At 33.7% G+C, this 18,846-nt stretch overlaps 1 protein-coding gene across 1 annotated transcript in view; it reads right to left on the bottom strand.

Annotated features, from left to right (window-relative positions):
• The window catches only part of LOC142347944 (uncharacterized), a 63,879-nt gene extending 49,000 nt beyond the window's left edge, over window positions 1-14,879 (bottom strand). The window contains exons 1-2 of the mRNA XM_075399109.1: window positions 14,761-14,879; window positions 2,569-2,833 (exon numbers count right to left, since the gene is read on the bottom strand). Coding sequence (XP_075255224.1) covers window positions 2,569-2,833; window positions 14,761-14,806 — 311 coding nt within the window. The 5' untranslated portion in view covers window positions 14,807-14,879. The remainder of the gene's footprint in view (window positions 1-2,568; window positions 2,834-14,760) is intronic.
• Window positions 14,880-18,846: the final 3,967 nt, after the last annotated feature.

The raw sequence follows: 18,846 nt of genomic DNA, 5'->3' as shown, positions 1-18,846 counted from the left end.
ATACAAAATAAACAAAACAGAAAAAAAGCAGAACAGACGAACAGAAAAATTGAAAGAAAGAAAAGAAAAAAGAAAAGCAGAAAAGAGAGAAAAACAGGAAGAAAGAGACGAAAGACGGAAAGGATATGAAAGAGAGAAGAGCAAAAGAAAAAAGGAAAAGCAAGAGAGAAATAAATACAGAGAAGGGAGGAAAGCAAGACAGAGAAAAAGAAGCAAACATAACTCGCAGATTGCCAGAAAATAGCCGCCAAAGCTCCGTAGATTTGCAGTCTAAAAAACACAGTTAAAAAAACAGACCCAAAAAAATCGTCTTTTCATTCAAGGCTGATATGTTATATTTTGATTTAAAATCTTGATAAGTTTTTGCTGCGTCTATAAGCTGATCTTAAATAACCTTCATTGAGAGTGACACACACCCATTTGACTTTATCTCTTTGACCTAAGGCAATAAAAAAATAATTCAAACTGAGTAAGTCATTTTTGAGAGTGGGATAAGTCAAGTGTGACCAAAAATTTAAACACAGCGAATGAACAAAAAAAACTCGCGCCACTAAGAGCGAAAAATGACGCCACACACGCATTTCAGTTAAATTAAATGAACCAATGAACAGAAAGCAGAGTTGAAGTGGTTGTGACGTCATATGATCGTAACAAAAATCCTGACAACGAGATAAAAAAACCGAGAGAAGGCTAAAAATAGCCCCGGCTATCGCTATGCGGCTATTAAAGAGAGAAAAGAACAAGAAAATAAAGACAGTAACGAAAGAGAAAAAAAGGAATGAGCAAAAAAAGGCAGCTGAAAAGAACAGAAAAGAAAAAGACAAACGAAAGAGAAGAAAGACAGGAAAGAAATACAGAAAGGAAAGAGAGAAAAGCAGGAGAAAAAAGGAGCGAGAGGGGCACAAACTAAAGACAGAAACGACAGAGAGGAACAAAATTAAAAAAATGAGATAAAAAAAGGCTAAACAAGACCGGAAAAAAGACAGAGAAAAATATCAGAAAAAAATACAGAACAGAAAGAGAAAAGGGCGAGAAAAAAACAGAAAGGAGAGAAGAAATGGAATAGAACGAAGACAGAAAAAAATTCAAATGAAAGAGAAGCAAAAAGAACGAGAAAAGCAAAAGAAAAAAACACAAAAAAGACAGAGAAAAAGAATAAATAAAAAAGCAAAACGAAAGAGAAAAGAAAGGCAGAAAAGAACAGACAAAAAACAAAGACAAAAGACAGAACAGAACGTCAGAAGAGAAAGAGAGAAAAGCAACAGAAAATCAGAAAGTCAAAACAAAAGATAGAAACGAAAGAGAAACGAAAAAGAGAAAAATAAGAAAAAAACAGCAAAAAGAAAACAAAGATAAATAAAAGAAGAGAAAAGAAAAAAGAGAGAAAAGAAGGAGAGAAAGAAGGAGCACAAAAAGAGAGAAAAAAGAGAGAAAAGATCTTCGTTCGAGAGTACAAAATAAAAATAGAATCAATTCTTTTGGCAGGTTAAATCTTCATTTATCTAGAAAAAATCTGGCAACACATGATGCAGTTATTTAAACTTCAGTTTCAAAACTTTCAAGAGACAGAGATCAAGCAAAACCGAAAACAAATGAAGATTGTTCAAAAATATCATATCGCTCACACATATATTTTGCGTACAAAGTTTTGATTAAAGCATCGCATCAGTTTGTGTTCAGGAGAAGATAAAGATTCTAAAGAAACTTAACGCCCAAGGGCGCTACCTGTTTATCCCGTTTTTAAGGACAAAAAGTCAAATGGGTCAAAAATAATCGTTCAAGAAAAAATCTCATGAAAAAGACCAACAGGACTAATATAATTGCTACAAACTTCGTTTGAGAGCATTTAAATAGAGTAGTTTAACCTCATATGCTGACAACCAGCATATTGTCAACGGAATAACAAGAAATCAATGAAAGGCCAAAAATAGCAATACCCTCTTTTTGGATCTATTTCTAATTGACATTTTTCGGTGAATGACTTTTTTTGTATCCCTGTTTCTTTTTGCGGCGCCTAAAACTTTTGGCAGCTGGATTATCGGTCATTGACTCTTTTTGCATTTAGGTCAATGACTCTTTTGTAGTCTGCGCTTTTTCGGACATTGACCTTTTATGAGAGCAATTTTTTGGTCATTGACCTCTCACAATCTGCCCTCTTAACCATGCTGCTCAACAGCTCTTAAACATGCTCTTCGATAGTTCTCAAACATGCTCTTCAGAGGCCTCTTAAACATGCTTTTTCGCCATTCGTTAAACACGGTGCCTTAAAAACTGTCATGCATTTAATATATAGGATTTTCCAACTTGTCAACGCTAGTTACCGCTGCTCCTACATAATTTTGATTAAATTCCTCGTCCCGGGTCTATAAAACCCTGATTGACTGTTTTACTGTCATAAAAAGTGGTCAATGAAGTTACAGCTTTTGATGAGTTAACTTTAGCCGCAAGCATGATAAAACAGGATAGCATTGCAAATTTTCAAAATTTTCTCTGTTGCATGTAAACATAACAATGCCGAACAAAACGTCTTTCCACACAAAAAGTGCGTGGAAAGACATTTTCACGAACCTTTTTCCTTCACCGTGTTTTCTCATGTTCGAGTAAGTTGGCAACATGAAAAGAAATGACAGAGCAATTACACAAATTGCGATCAACTGAACACACTGCATTGTGAAGAGAAACCACCGATGATAGCGTGAGTCACGTGGCACATTTTCAGCCTCATTTTCTTCCTCCTTATCAGTTGGATTGGCTGCTGTTTTATCTGCTGCATCAATTGCGTTATTCACAACAACAGACTCGCTCGAGGGCCCTTGAAGACTAGTTTCAGCGACTAAAAGCAGAAGAACTTTTGTTTCAAAAAGGTAAAAATCTTGAGATAATTATATAAGTATTATGTTCCTCCAACCAATTTTGGCTGCCTTAACATTTCTGCACCAACCACGCGTAGTTATTTTTGCAAGATAATCCCAGGTTTACTTGTGCGACCCTAGACCGCTGTGATCAGACCATTTGTGCTATACATGTTCTATATAAAAACCGAAATGGATACAGATATGTTGAACCACGTTGCTAGATCGACTATATGATAAGACTAGATACGGTAGAGGTGAAAAGTATGTCCCCTATCTTAATGACATCCCGGGTCGAGGTTTGGCGGTGAATTTTCGTAAGAAATGCGGTGAAAAAAAAATAATTTTCACCGTGTATTTCTTACATTTTTTTGCGGTGAATCGTGGTGAATTATTTATTTTCACCACGTTCTCAGTGTTCTTACAAAAATCAATTGTCCTTGAACGGGTTCGAACCTCTCACACCCTCCATGCCGTTTACTGCTTATTCCACTGCTTCAACTGTCACTTACGTCTGGGCGATTTCTTGAGAATTTAAACAAGATTGAGTAGACGTTGAAAGGCAAATGCGGTGAATTTTGGTAAGAAATGCGGTGAATTTATGTAAGAAAAGCGGTGAAATGCGGTGAAACATTTATTTTAACCGTATTCACCGCAATCACCGCATTTTTTACAAAAATTCACCACATTCACCGGATTTCTTACAAAAATTCTCCCAAAAACCGTGATCCGGGATGGTCGAAAACAATTAAATTGACCAAAAAATCTTTTCATACATCGACAAAGGTTTTCTACCCGATATCGATGGACTGTTGTATACCCATTATTTGTCGAATTTCGCTTCGTCATACCCTTTATTTGTCGACCAGTCTTGTTTTTTGAATTAGGTCCATTTCTTCAATAGATCATTTCTTCAAATAGGCAAACGAGAAAACGCGAATCTAAAGACTCATGATAGTTGAAAAGCTCAATTGCGTTTCCATGAGTTGATAGGTGATATTAACAACAGGCAACTTTTTCATCAGTACGGTATCTATAACCATTCAATTACCGTACTGAACGTCAGAGGTAAGTTGAAAACCTGTAGTATTATGAAGAACAGTGTTCAAATAGAGCACTGTTTAAGTCGAATATGCACGGGCTTTCTAGCAACCGAAAAAAATGTCAAAGCAAAATATATTCTGATTTTGTTTATTAAAAAGCCCATGTTAAAGGAACCCTTGATACAAAAACTCTTTTTTACTTTATAAAAGAACTTTAAGATTTCTTATTTTGAAGCAGAAAAATATTTCTGTCTGCACTTGGATCAAAGGTGTCCTGATTAGGGGGTTCAAGGCTATATCGGGTGAGTTAGGCCAACTGTTGCCATAAAAAAGTCTAACAAAAATGAAGCAAGGAGACTAACAAAATTAGAATTTAAAATTGACAACCCGTACCTAACCTTCAGAGATCATCAGTACTGAATCAGAACAATTTCAGAGAAATTTAGGTTTTCAGTACTGAATCAGAGATAATTCAGAACGAATTCTGAATTTCTCTGATTCAGAGAAAAATTCAGAATCAACTTTCTTTGAAAATCTCTGAATCAGAGCAAAATCAGAATAACAATTTCTGAATCATCTCTGATTCAGAACAAAAATCAGAAATTTTTTAAAGCAGCAAAACAAACAAAATTGGTCAAAAAACTGGCTCCGAAATAGGTCTTTGCAACAATAGCAGTGATAAAAGCAGGCATCTTGAGTTTTTTTGCACTTTTTAGAATATAAAAGTTAACTATGATTCTGATCATTTTTTACAACATCTGCTGCATATCTGAGCACCTGGTTCTATGATGCAATTAGAGACTCTATACTAACCAAGAATATACAAAGATTTTGGTCAAAATGTGTTCCTTTGAGAGAAAAAACTGTCATTATAGAAAAATAATTTGCGACTTTCTCTATAATCACTTATCACTTATATGGGCTATGTGAACTGTGAATCTGCAAAAGGTTTGGTCAGAATACGTTTATTTGAAAAAAAGTTGTCATTATTTTGTTTATTTTGTTTTGGAAAATTGTTCAAGCTTTGTTTTTTTTACCATGCTATACCAGTTTTCCTAGAGTTTATTTCAGTAACTCCGCCACTGCCGTTCCCCAGCCCGGAATGAAAAAGGAGGAGGGTTTAAACCACACAGAACATACAGGAAAATCTCAAAAAGTCAGTCTTTAACTTGACTTGAGTAGATTTCCGACAACCTATTTTATAAACTTCCTCAATTTCTTCTGGTATTGTATGAATTTGTATATTTTAAGGACCTGAGAGCGAAAGCAGTGGTAAAACCTAGCTTGGCTCATGAACTTAGTTATGAATTTTCCCTAATTCAGAGAAGATCAGAGTCTGAATCAGAGTCTGAATCAGAGAAAAATCAGAGTCTGAATCAGAGACTGAATCAGAGAAAAATCAGAGTCTGAATCAGAGTCTGATTGAGACAAAAATCAGAGTCTGAATCAAAGTCTGATTCAGAGACTGTATAAGACTCTGAATCAGAGGAATTCAGAGCGAAATGTGACCTGAATCAGAGTTTGAATCAGTTCTGATAATTTCTGAATTTTACTCTGATTCAGTACTGATTTTGCTTTTGAGTTAGGTACGGGAATACGTTTGCTTAAAATGGAGCCAAACAGAATTTTCTATTTTTTCTCCTCCACTTTGTAGCGTAAACGTCTCGGAGAACAAAAATTACGTTTTTAATTAAAAGATGACCCAAGACGTGAACACTGTAAAAACACCGTGCATAGTGTCAGAAATCGGTTGGACTTCATTTTGAATTACATTTTTTTGAAACATGTAAATTACTCAGACTATAACCCTAAGGTTAGATATCTACATGCTCTAAAATGTTAAATAAATTAATCAGCATTGTTATTAATATAGTAATCTTCAAATTGTGGCTGTTCGTTTTTATAGATAAAAATAGGATTTGAAGGCTCCTATTTGTCTATTAACGGGTACTTTCCTGTGTTAATCGAGCAAAAACTCGGTTAAAACTTTTTTAAAGCAAGTTTTACTGTTAAAAGTTCTTATTGAAGAGGGCAATTTGTTCCATTTTTGAACGCTTTTCAAGATTAAAGATTTGTTACTCCACTTCGTTTTCGTTTTCTTTTTAATAATAATTTGATTTGTTCTGTTGTTCTGTCTGGCGTTATGGCGACTAGTAAACATTTTAAAATTTTCGGATGTTTCCCATTGTTTTATATCTGTTTGTAGCTTCATTACGCTAACTTTTGAGATGAAAAATTCGGCTGGCAGGATACGATCCTTAATGAGAAGATCAATGGAGTGGTCAAATTACATAAGCAAGTCAAACTCAGATTGCTACCAATATATACCAACAGTGCCAAATTAATAGAAACAACATTCGCCTTAGTGCTTCAACGAAAACTTGGACATTATTGGAGCAATTTTCAGAAAATTTATTTTAGTGAGTTGATAAAGCAACTCTGATATTTGGAAACTTAAGATTATATAATGTCACAATAATGAAACCAAATGGCATACTGAGTCTGTCACCAACCTATAGGACAACTGAAAAACTTTGATTTTTGCTGTTCAAATTTTAAAATATTGCAGGTTTATGCGCGCGTCAGTTTTTTATCAACAAAATTTGACATACGTACCCAACCAGTTAAATGCTTGGATGCTGACTGACTACCCAAAGCTAAATAATGGAGCAATAAAGTTACATATTAATCCAAACAAAAATAAATAACATGTGAAATTGAAAAAAAAATGCCTGGAGTAAACTTTTTAACTGAAAATCTACTGTTGAACTGTGTTGAACTGTTATAGAAGTTAAGCACAACATTCAATAATTTTGCAAAAAGATCAACAAAAATTGAGATCATTAGAAATTTTGTCACTCCCAAAAACTTCAAATGTTTATCAAAAAAGAATGAGTCTTTTATTATCTTTCATGCTCAAATAACGATGATCAGGAACAAAACTGCCGTTTTCTTGGATTAAAAGACGACAATTAACTGAAACACCAGAAAAGCACCATTATTGTCAGAATTTGTTTAAGCTTCAGCTTAAGTTAACAAGCAAGCTTCAGCGTATCCAAATTCAAGTTCTATCTGTACAGATCAACAGTGCTAAATTTATAGAAAAAACACTTCATTTCTGGTGCTTCGATTAAAAGTGAAACCCTATTGGAGAATTTTTTCGAACAGAAGTTGTAGTTAGTTGTAAAATAGGTCATCTATGGACGATATATGAAAACTTAGGATTATAAATTGAGAAAAAACTGAGAGAAATAGACGTATTCAGGCAGTCACCGTTTGATTGGAGAACTAAAAATTTTTAAATTTTGTTGGTCAAATGTAGTTATTCGCGTTTTTTCACTTAACAATTTTCCAAAAACAAAAAAGTAATTAATAATTATAATTAATAATAATAATAATAATAATAATAATAATAATAATAATAATAATAATAATAATAATAATAATAATAATAATAATAATAATAATAATAATAATAATAATAATAATAATAATATAATAATAATAATAACAAATATCAAATCAATTAAATGGTTTGATGCTGACTAACGTCCCGAATCCCAATAGCAGAGCGTTAAAATTAATAATTAAACCAGACTAAAACAAATTAAGACGAAGAATTAAAAAAAACGCTTTAGTTAGGAGTAAAACCTTTCAATTGAAGCTCTGTTGGGTTGATTGAGAAGGAAAGCACTTTTTTATTACTTTGTTTTAAAAATTCCTGACAAAAAAGTAAATTAATTGACAATTTTGTCATTGCCAACAAATTTAAGTAACTTTTCAAGAGAATTGGTTTCTAATTATTTTTTGTTCTCAAAAACGACGTTTGGGAGAAGAAATGTCGTTTTTGGATTTATTGATGGTATAAAATCTAAAATTGTAAATTTTTTTTATGTGTTATATAAAAACTCAACCGTTGATATATACAAATCAGGATGCTACCAACAGTGCCAATTTCATGGAAAAAAAACTTTTGCCCTGGTGCTCCAATCAAAAGTGAAACTTTACTGTAGAATTTTTGTGAAAAGATAGTGAACTGATTAACAAAAAGTAATTTCGTGGGAATTTGCAAACTTAGGAGAATGGACACAAACAATATTGAGACAAACACTGACTTCATTGGACAACGTAGCAAATTGCGAGCACTATGATAGTTTGATAGACGAATATGGCGCTTATCTTTCAAGACAATTGAAATATCGATGGCTGACTTGCAAAACTTTTTATTTTTTGTGTGATCTTGCAAAAATTGTACAGGATTCTTTCAATTTCGAGGGTTATATTGCAAGTTTCCATTATTCATGGCCGTAAATTTTGCAACACCTTGCAAGATGGTAAGTAAGATTTTTGAAATAATACTTTGTGGCTACTTCCTCAAAACGGATTATGGAATGATATAAACATGGAAAAAATGGGTTTATACATAGAAAATGCAAAAAAAAACAGAATAAATTGAATGAAATATAGGGAGGCGGAAAAAAAGAAACATCTAATCTTTCCCAAACAATAACGCAGGATAATTAAGAGAAAAAGACTATAAAAAATCCTTCCGAATCCCTTTATTTCATTCAATTTGTTCTGATCTTTTTTTCCATCTTGTATGTATACGTCTATGTTTCCTCTGAATCGATTATTCCATAATCCGCCTATTTGAACGATAGTTGCACACGTCTTAAGAAATTTTGTTTGAACTGAAGTTACCGCAAGTTGAAGATGGGTTCCTATAGCTATAGAGGCTCTCTGTTTAAAAAAGCAGCCATAAATTATTACTTCAGTAATCTTTTACATTCTTGCGACTTAATTATATATTGTTACTATTTGGACTGACCCTCCCTGCCGGAACCTCTTGAAAAGAACAGTGAAATTTTTTGCTATCATGAGATCATTGCAAACCCTTGTTTGCTGTTTTGACTGATTGTCGAACTACCGTCAAAAAATATGTATCTTTACAAAAAAAAATATTAGGATCACCTACCAGTCCGAATGACAGAATAACATAACTATTGCAAAATGAGCGAAAAGTACTTGAGAACATTAGGTCAATATTTTTCGAAAAGAGTTCTGAGAATCGTTGCTACAGTACTTAGATAATGAAAATGAACACTGAAAGAGTAAACACATTAACTTCCAATCAACCTCAGCGACGGCCAACGGGAAAACAGATCTAATTTGCATATTTCGAAAAATTTTTGTAAATTTTCACAATGGGATTTAAAAATTTTTCACATGGACCAAAAAAACTATGAGGGTACTAAGGATATATACTTATTGAGCAACAAGCAGTTAAAGTATTTGAAACTGACTAAAAATAAGACAAAAAGGAACTGTTTTAATTATTGACATAGTGTTAAGCTGAATTAGTAAAAACTTATTACTGATAAATGCCGTGGAAATAAAGAAATTTAAAAAATTTTGTAACTTATGATAACCGCTTAAAATATAAATTCAATTGTTAGGGACATTATTGTCACATCTGAAGTTGAGATGACGACTAAATTTCTGAAAATAATAATTTTGTTTATTTTTCAGAATAATGGTAAAGAGTGATTATGGTTCAGTTTGAACAGAAGCAACCAATCGCCACTACATTAATGATGTCAAACTTTGCCAACACTTTGCGCAATAATGCAGTCAGTAATCGGTACAAATTCTAAAGTTGTTTTCAACTACGTTGTTGATTCGTAATACACCAGTAACTAATCTAACGTCAAGCCCCGATAGTAAAATCTAAAGTGGCCAAATGCATAAATTGATTTTTTAGATGACAACATCATGGGATAAGATGAACTCAGTTCCGATGAACGGTGGAACCAGGGAACCCTGGACTGTGACGAGGAAATTCGCGCATTGAAAGAACGGATGCGTACGTTCAGGATGACTCCCCAATCACCACTGGAACGAATAGCTGAAAACTGCAAAGGACTTTCAGCTTGCGAGAAAGACGCTGGCCTCACGCGCAGCAAAAAACAACTTCAAGGGTTGTACAAGGCAACCCCTGAGGGTGCGGTTTTAATCAAAATCTCTGGTTCAACTATGACAATAGAGTACCCGGGGCAGGACGACACTGTACTCCAAAAATCAGAGGCAGCGCGCTTTGGGACGCCGGCGCAGCCAAAAATTCTCCTCAAAAAATTTGCCGCAATGAAGACTGTTGTCAATCATCACGGGAAATGGCAACGTGCAATGAACGTACATCAGAAAGATCAACTATCAAAGCTGAAGGGAGAAAAAACTTTTCGAAAGAGATCACAAGAGTCCCACACAAATACCAATCTTGCGAACGTGGCCAAGGTCAATCGTATAAAGGTTCCACCAAAAAGAAAATTACGTACAGTCGCCCAAGAAAAGTAAAGGAAGGTCAAAGAGGGCACATAGGGAAACGTCTTCCTCCTCCCAGGAAGAAGAAAATTAAGACGACGGTTTACCAGCGCAATACCCCTCGGCCAAAACCGTTAGAGCGACGCCGACTACAATCCCCAAGAGCCAATCAACATCCAGGAAATCAACCATGGCCAGAAGTCACAAAGACGCCACCGGCGATCCAAGAAGCCGTCAAAATACGGCTATTCTGAGACATTGACTACGGACGAGGACACAGACGACGCACTACTAGCTTCCCCAGTAAAAGGCCCCACTAGTGTAGCAAACTGTCAACTGGGGCCAACGGAACTGGACAATTCCGCACAGCCACACGAGGACGAACAAGCACTCGGACCGCCACCCACCGACCACAACCAAGAGTCCACGGACATAGTTCACGGGTCATCGATCGATCCAAACCAAGAAGTAGGGAAAATTCCCCAACAGGAGGACGAGGGCGAGAGGGAGTTGGACCCCATGAACTATAAACTTTCTATATATGTGGTACATTGGTACTACCCTGTAACAAATTTTTAAGAAACCTTGTAAATCCACTGTGGGGACAGGTGATACATGGATACTACAGTTGTATATAGCTTCATCTTATGTTTTTCTGAATAAATACTTCTTTTATGCAATACGTATTCAACAATGTTGTTCACCAATTCAATCGTTTGACGATTGACTCTTTCTGCTAAAATTAACTGGTATCGCGCACTAATGTGTAGACTGCCAAACAGCTAATCGTATTTCTGCCATAATTAACCTCCAATTCAGTTGTGCGTTGAGAATCTCTTTTCTACGTAAGATCAAGATTGCATTAGTAAAAGCTCCGAATGACACAGAATGTATAAGTGAAGTTTTTTTGAGGGGGTGTAAAAAAGGGGTTAATTTATGGAACCTTTTTGCTTAAATTTTTTCGACTTCCTGTTTTTGTTCTGTATTTCACCATTTTCGTTTATAATTATTACTACTTGTACTGGCCCTCCCTGCCAGCACCACTTGAAACGAACATTGAAACTTTTTTATTATTAGGAGATCATTTCAAACCTTTGTTTTGTTGTTTTACCTAATTGTCGAACCGCTGGCAAAAATTACGTATTTTACGAAAAAAAATTTAGGAGAAGCTACCAGTCGGAATGACAGAATATGATAACTAGCGCAAAATCAACAAAACACTACAGAAACTTAGGGAAATTTTTTCTCGAAAAGATGTCTGAAAATCGTTGATATAATATTTAGATAAAAAAATGAACACTGAAAAATTAAACACGTCATTTTCCAGTCAACCTCAGCGACCGCCCACGGGAAAAAGAGCTCTAAATTGGATGTTCAAAAAGTTTTCGTAAAAAAGATAAATTGGGATTTAAAAGCTCTTGGGACCAAAAAACAATGAAGGTATTTATTTATACTTACTTAGTGAGCAACAAGCAGTTGAAGTATTTGAAACTGACTTAAAAAGACAAAAAAGAACTGTTTTAATTATTGACATGGAGTATAAACGAGTTCAGCAGAGAATTTAGAATGTCAGAAGTCAGTTCAGAGGTAAAAACCAGTGACATTATTCTACCCATATAAACAAAGAACTGATACTTAAAAAAAATTCAAAAAAACAAACTGTTCGTTTATTTGTTTAGTTAATCAGTACCACTATATCTAACTTTACGAACCTTTATTGTAAAAAAATTTGTACTATTATGCAAAAATTTTAAGTTGTGGAGTTATTTAGTGCCTCTCACCCATTTTTTTCCCAAGAACTCCTAAAAGTCTTAATTAAAAAAGTTCTCAAAAAACTATACAAAAGAGGAAAAAGAAAAAACACTCTGAAAGCAACTTGCCTGAACAATAGTTTTGCGAGCCGTTTCCCTCTCTCTCATTACCTAAAAAAACTACAAGAAAAAACAAATCACTCTGCTCTTTCACTCCTGGAAGTTAATGTGGCCGTGTAGTCACCAGTCATTTAGAATAAATTGCTCAGAAGGAGTTATAAAGTTCCCACGGAGCACTTCAAGTGGCTCAACCATAAAAAGAAAAAAGCAGGTTCAAAAAAGGGTTGGCACTAAAAGACTCTTGAAAACATGAATTAGTGTAAACGTAGCCAAAGTTGCATATGAAACTCAAAATTAGTAGAAAATGTTTCCCTTTTTGAAAATCTTTAAAAATCAAAAAGGCCTGTAGTTGAATCTCATCAGCTTTGCAAAATATTTTGCTTTCGATGTGGGCAAAATTGTTTTGAAAATGCATTGTGTCTGAACAAAGACTACCTGCGCCCCAGATTTTTTCAAAAGCAGTCTGAACACAGAAATCACTTAATTTTTTCAATTCTTTAGCTCTGTAAATTTTGGTTGTAATGTGTTTTAAATTTATCTAAAAGAAGAATACTTTAAATTTTTTCCAGCCATAAGACAAATATTCTCTAAAAACACTCATGAGTCTTCGAAAAATTTTCTCTTGTTGATCTTCTTTGAAACGCCAAACAGAAAGAAACTCCAACATCTCTTCTAGCTGCAAAAAAGTCTCTTTAGTTAGTTTTATTGAATTATTATGACAATAAATTGAAAGTTAAGGGAAAAAGAATGTAATCAAACCAATCAAACAAAAGCCAGAAAACCAATTTAGTGTGTAGAAATAATGGAGAAATGTGTAGAAAAACGGAGCACGACCAACAAATTGAGCATATATTTTGTTGAGACTGATTGGCCCAATTTTAATTCGTAATAATATTCTTCAAAATTCTGCAATAGAAAAATAGCGATATAAGATAAATGTTCTTGATAACAATCAACGCAAAACCAAAATCAGATATGGCCAAAAATGCGACTTGAATGAAATTGAAAAATATAAATCAGTATGCGATAACCCAAACTTTACGATTTTATAATCTCAAAAAAAAATCATAACAGACGACGTACGGAACTTATCAAAGTTGAAGCCGTTTATTACTTTTTTTCTCAAATCCTGTCGCCTTCAGGTTTTAAAGTTGATGGCTGTTCCATCTAAATTGTATTTCCAATATGGTTTTTTAATACGGTCGACTGTTCTGCTGAATTAGTAAAAATTTATTCAGTGGAAATCATGAAATTAAAAAATAGTAATTTTTGTTATGATAATCGCTTAAAATATAAAATCAAATGCTAGGGACATTATTGTCATCTCTAGCATGTCTTTTTGTCATCTTTGTTGTCTTTTTCAGAATGTTGGTAAAGAGTGACTTATGATTAAGTTTGAACAGAAGCGACCGATCGCCACTACATTAATGATGTCAAACTTTGCCAACACTTTGCGCAATAATGCAGTCAGTAATCGGTACAAATTCTAAAGTTGTTTTCAACTACGTTGTTGATTCGTAATACACCAGTAACTAATCTAACGTCAAGCCCCGATAGTAAAATCTAAAGTGGCCAAATGCATAACTTGATTTTTTAGATGACAACATCATGGGATAAGATGAACTCAGTTCCGATGAACGGTGGAACCAGGGAACCCTGGACTGTGACGAGGAAATTCGTGTATTGAAAGAACGGATGCTTACTGCCGCAAAAAACGACACAGGCGAGATCCCACGTACGTTCAGGATGACTCCCCAATCACCACTGGAACCAATAGCTGAAAACTGCAAAGGTCTTTCAGCTTGCGAGAAAGACGCTGGCCTCACGCGCAGCAAAAAACAACTTCAAGGGTTGTACAAGGCAACCCCTGAGGGTGCGGTTTTAATCAAAATCTCTGGTTCAACTATGACAATAGAGTACCCGGGGCAGGACGACACTGTACTCCAAAAATCAGAGGCAGCGCGCTTTGGGACGCCGGCGCAGCCAAAAATTCTCCTCAAAAAATTTGCCGCAATGAAGACTGTTGTCAATCATCACGGGAAATGGCAACGTGCAATGAACGTACATCAGAAAGATCAACTATCAAAGCTGAAGGGAGAAAAAACTTTTCGAAAGAGATCACAAGAGTCCCACACAAATACCAACCTCTCTTACGTTATTTTGCCTCATTGAGACCCATTGCAGATCAAAATGATGTCAGAGGTTCGGTCTGCATGGTGTTAAAGAATCTCAGATATCAGCGGAATCTTTTTTGTTTTTGAGAGGAAAATTTTGATTCGGCTTCAAAGGAAGTTGAAAGTACATAAACTGCACTATTAAGAAAAGTTTTGCTGCATTACGAAACATTGATGTTTCTGTTGCTTGGCATGTACAAAATTAACTTCTGGTCAAAATTTTTTAGTCAACTCCTTTTACAGAAATATTGAGCTGAATATCTAAATATACTAAAAACACGATTTGAATTTATTTTTGTATAAAACAAACAAAATAGAAATAACTTTTCGCTGGATAGCAAGTGTTTTTTTTTCATAGGGCAGTTTCTTTTTAGGTTTTCAATTTCAGTTAAACTTCAGTCCGTTTTTCTGGACTACGTTTTTCAAGCCAATTGATAATCTTGTAATGCTTAAATTAATAATAATTGTAGATTAATGAAAGATTTTTAACTATTGTACTAACCCGTTATTGTAGATTCGTTGTTTTCTGCAATATTCGAGGATTCCATGATAGTTCAAATTCTCACAAGTTGCAAGTACAGACCACAAATTGATTAACTTAATTGCGAAGGAGAAGGAGGCTCTCAGAGGTCGGTTTTGAAATTTTGAATAAGAAATTTTAGTAGGCAGTAAATTTGGGCGCGCAATCTATCAAATGTAAATCAATATTTTTAGTCTTTACAAATTAAGTTCAGACTTCCATTTAATTACTATATTTCACCAAATCAACCATAACGCAGAAGATCGTTCTACAGTGGATCTACCTGATTTCAACCCCGATTAATATAAACCCCGATTAATATAACACCATTTAACATCATATTTTTTTGAAACTGTACCATTTTACCCCGCTAATTTTGACCTCAAATCACCTTCCTTAACGCCTAAGTAATCATTTTAATTTCAATTGCTAATTAATTCAATTGCTAATTAATAGTTACTTGCTCAAATTATGTAGAGAATTATAATCAGGATGAAATGATAGAGGGGTAAAATATAACAGGGGCTATAAAATATATAACTTTCCTTCAAAAAATTTTACTTTTTTAAAGCAGAATGCTTTGAATGAGCATTTCGATTACTGTTAATAAACTTAAACTAAAAATAACGAAAAATAATGAATTCTCTTTAATAATCATAGAAGCCACTCAACAACTTAAAAGTCTTAAATGTGAGACTGTGTCGAACAAAGTGACACAATCCAGTATATATTATAGAAGTAGACACATGGTCCGTATGTTATAATTAGCAAGGAAAAATATCTTAAATGGTCTGAATGGAAGTTAATCGGTAATTCAGTTTAAAAAACTTTAAATGACACTAGTTAGAGTCCGGCCTTTTAAGGATAGAAGTTCGTTTAATGGGTATTTTCAAACGTTTATTTGTGATGTGGGATATGAGCCTTTCAGTTTTATTTGGTGTTGTTCTGGTCATTATCAAAAAAGGCAGTGGAACAAACTGCAAAGATTCTGATATTTTTTAACTTTTATATACTTGATACAAAATGAGTTGCAAATCTACAAATGGGAACAGTAAATCAAGGATTAAACTCTATTAACAGTCGCCGAATTTTCGTTAGCTGACATTTTCGAGCTGATATTAAACAATTTTTGAGCTGAAATTTATTTACAGCATTAAGCCATGCCTTTTTAGCTCTGGCCATTGCTTAGCGGACCTAATATTTTATCTGAAGCGATCAAAACCAAACATATTGTCTTGATCGAATGTTGTATTTTAGGTGAATGTTTAAATCTGATTGAACAGTATCCAATTTGAATAATTTCTTTTTCCAGTGTCTTCTGCTATTTTTTGACTTCAATGTTGTTTTCTGATCTTCTGAACTTTATCGAGTGTGTCGTGATACTGTTAGTTTTAGTTGATCTAGAGCAATTAGTTGATGCTCAAATAATAATAACTTTGGCTAACTTCGAAGTTTTTACTTCTTATTATTGTTAAGTTGATTTCAGAGAACTGAAACAAGAGCAATTTTTGAATTTGCTTTATTTTAGTCACAAATAGTGATTGGAGACATTTTGTGCATAGTTTTTCCTTTACCTTCTATCTAGACCAGGGTTGCGACTACAAGTGAAACACGTCGATAGACCCTAGATGTTCCATAACTCAATTCACTCATAAATCAATCTTTGGATTATGGTTATTTCATAAACCCATCGATCGATCGTAGTTATTTCATGAAAACAAAAACAAAATTTTTTTCGGGTGAAATCTTCGAGTCACTTAAATTTTGAACTTAGACGAGGTCAAAGTTTTGTTACGTGTCCCTAATTTAGCGTGTTACTTAATATTAAACTGACTACCCAGGTATCAGTGAACGTGCAAAACGCATCATACAGCCAATTGTTAACTTTAGGAGATATTCAGACCTAATTTTGACAAACTCCCGACCTTTTCTGGACATTCGGGACCCATTTGAAACAATTTTTCGGCCTGGTTTTTGCCGATTTTTTTGATGACTTGCCGATTTTTGTGATCTGTTTCTTATATATTTTATATGTCCCAGTGAAATCTCATCGATGGATTTTCTATGATCTAGTGAAATCGCAGAGATGTAATTTCTATAATCTAGTTAAAGTCACAGGAGTTTTACCGTTGGATTGTCTGGTATCAGAAAAAAAGTTATAATGAACTAAAATGAACAATCGTGATCCAGGGATGAACTTTTCATGAAATGAATATGAGCCATCAATGAGATTCACTGTTGACCAACAGGAGGACCTATTTCCGTTTACTTCCAATTTTCAATTCTTTGAAATTTTGTAATGATGGTAAACATAGTAACAGAGCAAACATATACTTATTCAGAGAAAAATCTTTTTGACATGAGCTAGTCACTAAAAAAAATTAAAAGACATCTTGTACATGCCTCAAATTTATCAGGCTATGTGAATTGGTAAATGCAAATTGAAATATTAGTCCGGAAGATTTTCCGAAAAATATTTTTAACACCCCAGTCATTTAAAAAAAACATCGTTTTGCACCAAACCAAATTCCTACACTCAAGAACAGAGTTTGCTTCTTCTAGGAACTATTCTTTACTGTTTGTTGTATTCTTTGAAGAAATGCTGATTAATTGATAATAAATAGAGCAGTTAATAAAACTGATCGCTTAAAAAAAATGTGTTTTCTTGTTTTAAACCAGGTCGAGAATATTACTAAAACTTTTGTAAGAAACGCGTTGACAACCGCTGAAACAAATCAATAGATGAATTTCGCATAAATATCCGCTCAAGGTCCTGATTTTTCAACACATTTCTTCCGTAAAGTCAGCACTTGTCAACACATTAAGCGGATAAAAAACTTATTATTTTTTGAAAACTGTGTGAGCTCCTCCAAAACATGGTTTTTTCCATGGGTCGAGCAAAAGTCTTTTCATGTGTCTGCTTTTTTGTAATTTTGGCAAATTTTAACAATATGTTTCAATTTACATAAAAATGTAGCACGGGAGCAGTTTAACTTATAAAAGGCTCGGAAAAACTGCTAAATAAGCCGAGAATTTTGACGACTCTTATTATAAGGCTGTTATCGAAGCCTGAGTATAATGCCAGATTACTTGATTGAATGGAATTAGGTAGTTTCAGTGTAATTTTTTTCCTTCCATGGTGGTAATCTTCAGTTGTTTTCATTTCCATAGGTGTGAATTATCATTCTTTAAGATAAGAACGCAGATTTTTGATTGATTAGTGGCACTTAAAACAGCAAAAGATGAAGGAACGTACAAGTTGACTTTGTTTTCGGCTCTAAAGAGCAAAAATTTGCTGGAAACGATTTTTGTATATGGAAAGTGCTGAAAACGCTTGATTTCTGAATTCTGAAAACACTTAAGTGCTGAATTTATGTAATTAAGCAAAAAAATTTGAAATATTGATTTTATGTAAGGAATGTCTTGATTTGTAGAAGTTCTATTAATAATAATAATAATAATAATAATAATAATAATAATAATAATAATAATAATAATAATAATAATAATAATAATAATAATAATAATAATAATAATAATAATAATAATAATAATAATAAAGATAATAATAATAATAATAATGATAATAATAAAAATCGAAATAATAATAATAATAATAATAATAATAATAATAATAATAAGTTGTTCTCCAATAGGATTGTTTGCAACACATATGGTATAAATCATGTAACATAATATGAAGTCTACTCGACAAGTCAACAATACGTCCAAGAGGCCCTAGTCAAAAGATGACCAGTACCATTACTATAATCAGCGGTGTAAATGAGTGGCAAATCAGAGCATGGGAAAATAGGTGAACCTCACAACGTAATTCTTAATGTTTTGAGATCTATCTAGTTTTGCTAATAAAACAAGCAAAAAGTTGCATGCTGTCCAGAAAAAAAATTCCCTGAAACTAAATAAGAGTCGCTTCAGTTCTCTTGCACTCATCTGTTGCACTTCTAAAGCAAAATTAGGCTAGAAAATTATGAAAGAGAGATGGCCAAAAATGCTGAATTTTTGTTAGAAATGGGTTGAAAATTGTTATGAAGTAATTTATGTAGCTCA

This window comes from Convolutriloba macropyga, chromosome 10 (genome assembly GCF_964194025.1).
Source record: "Convolutriloba macropyga chromosome 10, txConMacr16.3, whole genome shotgun sequence".
Lineage (NCBI taxonomy): Eukaryota > Metazoa > Xenacoelomorpha > Acoela > Convolutidae > Convolutriloba > Convolutriloba macropyga.
Note: the sequence above shows the minus strand (reverse complement) of the source record. Positions and strands in the feature narration are given on the sequence as shown.